Source organism: Poecilia formosa, unplaced genomic scaffold (genome assembly GCF_000485575.1).
Source record: "Poecilia formosa unplaced genomic scaffold, Poecilia_formosa-5.1.2 Scaffold699, whole genome shotgun sequence".
Lineage (NCBI taxonomy): Eukaryota > Metazoa > Chordata > Actinopteri > Cyprinodontiformes > Poeciliidae > Poecilia > Poecilia formosa.
The window spans coordinates 87,322-98,070 of NW_006800638.1; the positions used below are offsets into that span (position 1 = coordinate 87,322).

Sequence of the window (10,749 nt, forward strand, 5' to 3'; positions counted from 1 at the left end):
TTATTTATTATTTCTTTTTGTTACCTCAGGTCAACGTCATGCCACGGAAGGGTAATGAATTATAAAATCAAAATCTGAAAATTTCTTTGTTTTTTTCTTTTTTTAGTAATAAAAGTTAAGAGATAAATGTTACAGTTAATGACATATGAAATGGTTAAAAATTATATTGAGGGAATTGTTAGAATGTACTGAAATGCAAATTGAATGAAATGTCAGAATATTATTTCAAAACTTAATAAAATGCAAAAAGGAAGAAAGTGTTGGGTTAATATTTTAAAATGAATAGACTGTAAAATTAATGTTAATAAACTTTGAAATCCATAAAATGTTAGGAAATATGCAAAAGTCAACACAATGTTAGGTGAATAAAATGTTAATATGTAATAAATGTGAATTAATATGTTTCAAAAGTTAAGAAACCAAACATGAATGAAATTTAAGAAAATGTAAAATGAATAAAAGGCAGATATTACTTAAAACTTAATAAAGTACACTTAGAAATGTTAAGGTACTATCCTTTAAAGTCAATGAAGCAATAATGAGTAATGCGTAAAACAATTTGTTAGTAAGATAATAAACCAAACTTATTGAAATTTCTATGTAATATTTGAAAGTTAATGAACCACAGAAAGGATGCAATGTTAAACGAAATGAGTTAATAAAATAAGTAAAGTCTGAATGCTTTTCTTGGCTGATTTTATGCTCCGTGTGTCAATACAAATTATGATTCATCGATTGAGATTCTCATTCTCAACACCATCCATCCATCTATCCATTTTCTTCCAGTTATCTAGGGTCAGGTTGCGAGAGTAGCAGCTTAAGTAAGGAAGTCCAGACTTCCCTCTCCCCAGCCACTTGAACTAGTTAGTCCAGGGGAATTCCAAGACGTTCCCAGGCCAGCCGAAAAAAATAGTCCCTCCAGTGTGTCCTGGGTCTTCCACTGCATCTCCTCGCATTGGGATGTCCCTTTAACACCTCACAAGGGAGGCATCAAGGAGGCATCCTAACCAGATGCCCGAGCAACCTCAACTCTCGTTTCAGCCATTTGCATCTGTGACCTTGTTTTTCGGTCATGAGCCAAAGCTCACGACAATAGATGTGGATAGAAATGTAGATCAACTCAGCTGCAAACAGCTCCAGCAAATGCTGTAGATGTGATAACTTAATAAAGCTAATAGGACCACATTGTCGAGAAAACTGGCCTGGGAGTGTGAGATCTCTCTAGGTACACGCAGAAAACGGAGTACGGGCCTGGGAGACAACAGTGACTTTGTATGATGATTTAATGATGATTAAAGAAACGGAATATAGATTGCATATGTGTGTAATGATTGAAATGATTATAAAGTACACAGGTGTGTAATAGTGAGATGATTGGTGTTATTGTAATCACAATGTCTGTAACGTATAGTTGAAATATATACTCTGTATTCATGATATATACTCTGTATTCATGATCTGTAGTAACGGTAACAGCTTAATCATTGTTGTATTTTGAGTTGATTGGGTCTCATGATATTATAAGAAGGCTGTGGATCCGAGTACAGGAGGAAAAGAGTGCAAACTGTGTCACAGGCAGTACACTAAGCTAGGCGGGGGCCTCAGAATATCTCCGAAAAAGGCAATAACTGTCAAAATGGCCAACAGGAGAAAAAGAGAAGTAATGGACAAGAGTTGCAGCAGTCAGACAAGGAAAATTTGGGTATTTCCAAATTCAGGGTGGAGCAGAGTTGGGGAGGAGGGGTACTTTCCGATGAAATAATCGGGAGGGATGAGTCATGAGACCTCTCCCATACACAACTATGAACCAAGAAGGTTTAAAAAGCCAGCAAGCTGGGGAAAAAACTGTTCTTTGTCCGCGGCGCTGAGGAAGAGACAACGAAAGGGCGCAGGCTGAAGACCAGCAGAGGACCACACCCTGGGACCGAGGGAGAGTTGAAACTCCGCGCCGCATAGAAGGGACAAGATCCATCAGCCCCAGCCTCGGTTCCTGATTCGGCTGGCTCCTCTGCCTCCACCCAATGATCCGTATTCTACTATGGCGGACTTGGAGAAAAGACAAAGGTCACTCGGTGATGAAGATCCCGTTCGTTTAATGGAAAACGAACTGATCGACTTTGCTTCTTTTCTGTAAAGAGAACTTTGCTCCGTCAGGACAGAGACTCTAACCAAGGACATCTGAGGACCTCAGCTGCCAAGATCAAGTTGCCACCGGGTGTGAGTTGTACTGCCTCCCAAAAGCCTTGCTTAGTGGAACTGGTGACACAGATTAGGGTTAGGAAAGAGAGTAGGTTAAGATTGATTTTAATTTGATTTTATGCTGTCATGAATTGTAACCTCTGAAAGAAACTCTGCTTGTCATTTACCCCTGCTAAAGCTTGCATAATAAAATACCCATTAAAAAGTAATAGAAATTGTGGACATTGAGGTTAATTGAGTCAGTTTGATCATTAAGGGTTCTCTTGATAAACAGTAAAGTTAACATACATGATTCTAGAGATGTGGGGGCTTCGTACTTTCCTTTGGTGAGTGTTAAAATAATGACCCTGGGACTTAGATCTAAGTCACTAAATCCAATCTAGCCGATAACAAGTGCACGTTATTTTCAGGAGAAAAGCTACCGTTAACAGGAGTGGTTGTTGATGCTATGCGGCAGTGAGGGCTACTCTGCCGACTGTTTCTCAACTGAAAAGGGCCGTAACTTCTGGATCTGAAGGTAGTTAGAGCTAGACGAGTTTTCTCCGCCACCAGTTTGAACAGAGAATCTCCTGCACACCTATATTAGGGTAAGACCCAGGTTTCAGGGATTTTCCGGACCTGTTAGACAGAGAGCTGGTCAGTAGTCAGTCGGTGGTGAGATTAAGGAGTGGCTGGCTATTGCAGAATAACGAACAACATCATCTGCAAAAAGACCACCAAAATGGGTCCCCTCAGTGCCTTGGCTGTGCCTAGAAATTCTTTCCATAAACATTATGAATATGTAACCTACAATTAGTCAGGCACTTTTATTTTTGCAGGCCCACTTCCTGTGTTCCCCAAACTCTGCCAGCTTCTTTCAAGCCCCGCCTCCAGCACGCAGTTTGAACTTCCTCACCAGTTAATGTGGCTTGCTGTTGGTGTCCTCCACACAAATTGATATAAATCTTTGAATCTACTGATCTGATTGCCTGAATTGTTAGTGCTGTTTACCTGGAACGTCACCACGATTCTGTCACCACTCATTGTGGCTAAGTACGTCTTACTCTCTTTGAAAAGGTCAGGGCGGGGCTTTTCCCTATTGGACCAGATCCTCATCTGGATCTGAAGATGGCGAGCTAGAAAAAGAACAATGGACTTTATGATTTTGGAATGAATTTATTGAGTCAACTACCTTGTGTCTCTTATTGTGCTGCTATAATTGCATTATGTTTTTATGCCAATCACCAATATATATACACCAAAACTAAAAGGACTGCCCCTCCTGTTTTTCATTCACAAAACAGGCTCTTTTAAAGAACAATCTTCTGATGCTGCTTTTGTAGCCGCAGTTAACTGCCTAGCCCATAAATGTTACAAATAAAATCTGTGACAAAAGGTAGCCTTGATGGAGCCCGACTTACTGCCGCACTGACACCGGTCATACGGGAACCCAACAGCCAGTACCAAAGGGCCTAGTAGGGCATACTCCCAAAGCACCCCCCGACAGGGATCGCAAAGGGACACGGTCAAATGCCTTCTCCAGGCCCACAAACCACAAGTAGACTGGCTGGGCGAACTCCCACACACCCTCCAGCAGGGTATAGAGTGGGTCACAACCACAGGTTTAGAACTTTTGGAATTAGACCGATACAGGGCATTCCTTATTATGGGTTTACTTCTGTTTTATGTTGTCAAAGTCCTAAGTAGCAGTAATATAATAGAATAATAGTAGTAGAATAGTAATACTAGAGTATCCCTGAAAAAGNAAATAAAAAAAATAATAAACAGTACAGTTTCAATAGGCTCTCGCAGCGCTTAGCTGCTCGGGCCTAATAATAAGAAACAGTACAGTTTCAATAGGCCTTCGCAGCGCTTAGCTGCTCGGGCCTAATAAGATCAGCTACCATAACTACATGATACACAGCTCTACATTACGATGTCATTAGGTGACCTTTGACCCTGTCCAATCACTGAATAAATGCTTAGACCAGATAAATGTGTGGATGTGCCAAAACTTTCTCCAGCTGGAGGGCGCGGGAAGCCGTCTGGATGAAAAAAATCCAAAACAAAACATGAGCGCTGTATGCGCAGGGTTTTTACCTTAGAGTGGCCAACTCTCTGTTATTCCTTTGTCAATTTGATACAGTAGGGGCTTCCACACTTCTTATATCCGTGTCCTCTGTCACTTTTATCAGCAGTTAAAGCAAAGACACGAGTGAAGGCGGTGATGTCAAAGGGCCATGAAACCAGGTTGCTCAACCTCCTGGCAGAAGTCTGATAAAGGTGTTGCTATTGAGGAATGATGTCCTTAGGAGCCCTCAGCTCCACAGCTCCATGATACAGGAGGAGGTGAGGAGGGAAGCGTGTTGTGTTTACATATCTTCAAGGAGATTAGAAATATGCAGCCCTTCCAAGGCCACATGGGGAAAGCCAATTCAGATAGAGAATGTCTTAGGTCGGGAAGATTAAAGTCTCTCTGATACATCTCAGTTCCTAATAATCCAAATTAGTTTGGTCGTTCCACTGAGCTGAAACTAGCAACTTCTCCAAGATCGATTCCAACTCGTTAATGAGTTTTAGAGTCCTCGTCTCTGTCCACACCAACAGTCCGAGTGTTTGCTAGTTCGGCCAAGTCCGTCACAAATTTGTCGATAATCCAGGAATCCACAAAGCTCCAAACAGCAAAACTCCTGTTATCATGAATAAATCCAGGGTGAATCCCGCTGGGTTCGTCCCTGCAGGACAAGAGGCTCTCCTGTGCCCAGACTTCTTGTCGAAAATTTGATCAATTGCATTGAGAGATCGGTCGACCAGATCCATAATTTGTAGATTTGGAGGATGTGCAAAGAAAGGCTCCAAAAATATAGAAAAAGACAGAAGAAAAACAGAGCAAGCAGGGAAGGCAAGGGTAGGGAAGGAGCAGAGGAAAAAACTGTCCGCCTTCATTGAGAGCAAGAGCTCTCTTTGTGACTTGTCCTCCTTGTGCAAAGTGTCAATGGTCATCTTTGGACAACTTTGGACATCTTTTCTTGTCAGCAGTCTTTCCCATGATTGTGTGGCCTACAGAACTAGACTGAGATAATATTTGTTTTACTTTAAAAAAGTGAACTATCACTGTTTTCCTATATGCACTTCTTTAATTGTAACTTTCACTTGTAATAATTTACAACATGTCTCTAACATAAACTAAGTTTATCAGCACCATCTGAGAAGAGGACACTCTTCTCTATCACTAGAGGTCCCTAGTGATAGGTGACAGTGAACTGGAGAGCAAAACTATTGTGTCTTGCAGGATTTTCCTCAAGTGACAATCACTGCTGTGATTGTTGTGATTTTTATATCAAAGTGACGGATTGCAATTCTGACCCAGAGGACCAGACTGAAGCTGCATATTTTCCTCTCTTCCACTAGCATTTTATACTTTATCAGTGCAGCTTAATAAACTCATAAACATGTGTCAAAGTTGTGTTAATAGGCCAAGCTATTTTTTATGTGGGATAGGGTGTTTGTGATTACTATTACAAAGACAATTCGGAAGAAAAAATTAAAAAGGTAAATTGTAACTTCAATATTGGACCAACATTCTTTTCTACAAATCGCTCTGTTTTGTAAAAAAACAAAAAAACAAACAACATATTATTGGCTATAATTTGATTGTTGGAGAGCTCAGTTCTTGGATACCACATATAAATATGTTCTTCATGAATGTATAAATATAGCTATGGCTTTGATTTTCTCTACAGATGTTCAGATTTTCAACACTACAAACTGTTAGAATACTGCTGAAGAAAAAACCTGGGTGAACACTGCAGGCAGTTGTTTTTTTATTTAAGAAATGAGAACGAACATCAGTCACAGCCAACAGTCATCCATCCATCCATCCATCTATCCATTTTCTTCCAGTTATCTAGGGTCAGGTTGCGAGAGTAGCAGCTTAAGTAAGGAAGGCCAGACTTCCCTCTCCCCAGCCACTTGGGCTAGTTAGTCCAGGGGAATTCCAAGACGTTGCAGGCCAGCCGACAAACATAGTCCCTCCAGTGTGTCCTGGGTCTTCCTCTGCATCTCCTCGCGTTGGGATGTCCCTTTAACACCTCACCAGGGGGGCATCAAGGAGGCATCCTAACCAGATGCCCGAGCCACCTCAACTCTCATTCGGCCATTTGCATCTGTGACCTTGTTTTTCGGTCATAAGCCAAAGCTCACGACAATAGATGAGGATAGAAATGTAGATTCCTTATTATGGGTTACTTCTGTTATATGTTGTCAAAGTCCTAAGTTAGCAGTAATATAATAGAATAATAGTAGTAGAATAGTAATACTAGAGTATCCCTGAAAAAGGTACTCAGGCATCTAGGCCCCTCTCTAAATGAAAATGTTGCTACCTTAATTCCTTTCACATCTTTTTAAGATGTGACCTATAAGCATCAACAATTCATAAGCAAACATAAAAATCTACTGTATGGACAAGGTTAGAAAATTTGCTTAAGTCCAAGGTCTTGAACCTGAAAATTAAAATAGCATTGTAAAACCTCATGCACTTCTGAGTTTTCTCTTTCTTTTCTTACTTTTAGATACACAATTGTTTGTTTTTAATTACTCACATATGGAAAATATGTTCCTATTGTTTGCCTCGGGCAAGAACACTGTGCACTTCATAAAGCCGCCGTGCCTCAATAAGCCCAATGATCCTATGAATCAGATAAAAACAAAGAGAAATAGGACCCATGATACCATATGCAGATCTGACTTAATCAAGTCAATCGCTCAATTTCCCTATGGAACAAATAAGGTATTTTTCTATTCTATTATGCAGTACTCTTTAAGATCAAATTTATAATCCCATCCAAGCACTCCTTTCTGAGGGCAAGAGAACCAATATTTCAGTGCAAAGAATAAATAAAATAAATAAATAAAATGTCAAATAATAAAACAAAAAATTAGGCCTTTGCATTTAAATGTAAATGTACCTGGTTCATGCTGAGCTGGCCTTTCTCCAAGGCCTGGCGAAAACCCATCTTTCCATGGAAGAAGCCTTGAGGGTTAACGAGTGTGGAAATCTGTTGGAGGTGCTGATACACAGGGGTGCCCTCAGACAGGTTGGCATGGAGGCCAATTGGGATTTTGTGTCTAATTTAAGAGATCAAATTAAAAAACATTAAGATGAGAAGAGCAGTTATTCACCTTTTGTGATGGCAACTAAAATTGTCCATTTTCTTTAATATTTTAATGGTCCTCTGTAAGGTTTTCTGAGACTTAATTTGGGGTTTCTACACGCTTTAAGTCACAATAATAGAAATTAACAGAAATAAGCATCTTTCTTGTAAATAACTTATCTACTTAAGTTATTTACAAATCAGACACATAGCTAACAAGATATATCAATGAAATATTAATAGCATAAAAATCCACAAATTATGAATGGTTGAAAGCAGAGACTTTTTTTAAAAAAGGTTTTGTTGGCTCTAGTGGCCTTTAGTTTGACAGGAAAGAGGGTTATGAGAGAGGAGGAAGACATGTGGCAAATGTCACCAGGCCAGGAATCAAACCTGCGACCACCGACATTAGGACTAAGGCCTCAATACATAGGTTGTGCTTTGCCCCTGCGCCACCACAGCACCCCTTGAAAGCAGAGGCTTAAATAAAAAGACCAAAATGTTGCTATATAAGAACCATTCAAATACAATTTGTATTTTCACCTTTTTAAAATTCCCACTGGCTGAGCAATGGTAAATGGACTGAACTTATATAGCGCTTTTCCGATCATTTTGATCACTCAAAGCACTTTACACTAGAGTCACATTCACCCATTCGCACTCACACATTTATACACCAGGCATAGGCAATTTGGGGTTAAGTGCCTTGTCCAAGGACACATCAACATGTGGTAGGGGGAAGCTGGAATCGAACCTACAACCTTACAATCACAAGACAACTACTCTTCCCACAGAGCCACAGTCGCAATGCATATTTCAGTAATTTCAAGACAGTGCCATTTATTGACTCCCTTTGTTGTTAGCCTCTTTGGAAATATTTTGTAAAACTTTCCAAATTGAAAGCAATAGCAGGGTTTCCTCCAGAAAACTTGCAATCAAGTCAGGACACCGAGGCATTCCACCGGGGTTTTGTATTAAAAGATGTTAAGTTGACAGGAAACATAAAATATTACTAAATTATATGCTAGTAGGTCGACAGACTGGCGACCTGTCAAGGGTGACCCCGCCTCTCGCCCGAAACGTTCACTGGAGATAGGCACCAGCACCCCTCCTGACCCCACTAGGGACAAGGGTGTACAGAAAATGGATGGATAGATATGTTAATTATATGAAGTAAGAGAATATCAATGAAATTAAATTTAATTTAAAGGTTTCAGCATAGATAAATTAAAAGATTATAAATTGTTTAACATTTAAATTTAAGATTTTAAGGAGCTGGCAAGTTTACTTCTTAAAAGTTCAAAGAATAATCTTCATAGTTAGATTGTTTTGTTACCATTGCAACAATCTGATGCTCTCAGTTTAATCTTTGAGTTTTAGCTGTTCATAAATACATTTTAGTAAACTACAATTATACCTGACTGCTTTTAAACTTTGCCAATTAAACTAGGCCCCTCTCCCAGATTTCACTAAATCCATGGTGAAATGCTGTAGTGGTGTTGATGTTCTTAGTAGCAAGAGGGACCTCTACGTCAAATTCTGCTCAAAGCCTCATACAACATTGGACCGGCCCTGCATGATGAGCTAGACACGCTGCACAGCACATCTCTAAAGCTGGATGTAGAGGGACAAATGGGAGATTTAATCTATGTGGCTTTAGAAGCTCTTCCGTTAATTGTCTGTTGAGTTTTTAATGAGTGCCACAGAAACTGTTTTGGTTCATCCACAAAAAGCAGAGATGCGATCCTAAGGTCACCAAAACGGATCCCCTCAACACCTCGGCTGCGCCTAGAAATTCTGTCCATAAAAGTAATGAACAGAATCAGTGACAAAGGGCAGCCTTGGGAGAGTCCAACTCTCACCGGAAACGAGCCCGAGTTACTGCCGACAATGCAGACCAGACTCTGACACCGGTAATACAGGGACCTGACAGGCCATATCAAAGGGCCCGGTACCCCATAATCCCGGAGAACCCCCCAAAAGGCCCCCTGAGGGACACGATCAAACGCCTTCTCCAAGTCCACAAAACACATGTAGACCGGTTGGGCGAACTCCCACGCACCCTCAATTACCCTGCTGAGGGTGTAGAGCTGGTCCAGTGTTCCATGACCAGGACGAAAACCACACTGCTCTTCCTGAATCGGAGGTTCGACTATCGGACTGACACTCCTCTCCATGACCCCTGAATAGACCTCGCCAGGGAGGCTTAAAAGTGTGACCCCCTCTGTCTCTGTAATTGGAGCACACCCTCCGGTCCCCTTTTTGAACAGGGGGACCATCACCCCAGTCTGTCAATCCAAAGGAACTGCCCCCGATGTCCATGCGATATTGCTAAGTCGCATCAGCCAACACAACCCTGCAGCATCCAGAGCCTTAAGGGACTCCGGGCAGATCTCATCCACCCCTGGGGCCCTGCCACCGGGAGCTCCTTAACCACCTCAGCGACCTCATCCCCAGAGATTGGAGAGCCCAACCCAGAGTCTCCAGGCTCAGCTTCCTCAACAGAAGGCATGTTGATGGGATTGAGGAGGTCTTCGAAGTATTCCGCCCACCGGCCCACAACGTCCCGAGTCGTGGTCAGCTGCACACCATCCCCACTATAAACAGTGTTGGTGCTGCACTGCTTCCCCCTCCTGAGACGCCGGATGGTGGACCAGAATCACCTCGAAGCCGTACGGAAATTTTTCTCCATTGCCTCTCCAAACTTCTGCCAGAGATGGGAGTTAAAGCTCCGTCTCACAGGGGACGTTCCCAGCAGACCCTCACAACACGTTTGGGCCTGCCAGGTCTGACCAGCTTCCTCCCCCACCACAGAAGCCAACTCACAACGAGATTGAAGTCAGTGGACACCTCTGCACCTCTCTTCACCCAAGTGTCCAAGACATACGGCCGCATATCCGATGAAACTATGACAAAGTCAATCATCGAACTGCGGCCTAGGGTGTTCTGGTGCCAAGCGCGCATATGGACACCTTTATGTCTGAAAATGGTGTTCGTTATGGACAATCCGTGATGAGCACAGAAGTCCAACAACAGAATACCGCTTGAGTTCAAATCGGGGGGGCCGTTCCTCCCAACCACGCCCTTCCAGGTCTCACTGTCATTACCCACATGAGCATTGAAGGACCGCCAGGGTCCCCTCCCTCTGCTGCTGCCCATCACACATTGCACCCGACCTCTTTGGCCCCTCCCACAGGTGGTGAGCCCATGGGAAGGGGGACCCACGTCTCGTCTTCGGGCTGAGCCCGGCCGGGCTCCATGGGTAACAGCCCAGCCACCAGGCGCAACCCATTGTGCCCCATCTCAAGGCCTGGCTCCAGAGTTGGGCCCCGGTGACCCGCGTCCGCGCGAGGGAACCCTAAATCCAACGTTATTTATCATCATAGGGGTCTTCAGGCTGCGCTTTGTCTGGGTCCTC

General features: G+C 42.5%; 1 protein-coding gene across 2 annotated transcripts in view; it reads right to left on the reverse strand.

Moving 5' to 3' along the window:
• Positions 1 to 10,749, reverse strand: part of ydjc (YdjC chitooligosaccharide deacetylase homolog) — a 54,719-nt gene that overhangs the window by 20,332 nt on the left and 23,638 nt on the right. For both annotated transcript variants that reach the window (XM_007542484.2, XM_016666306.1), the window contains exon 3: positions 7,146 to 7,305. In XM_007542484.2, coding sequence (XP_007542546.1) covers positions 7,146 to 7,305 — 160 coding nt within the window. The remainder of the gene's footprint in view (positions 1 to 7,145; positions 7,306 to 10,749) is intronic.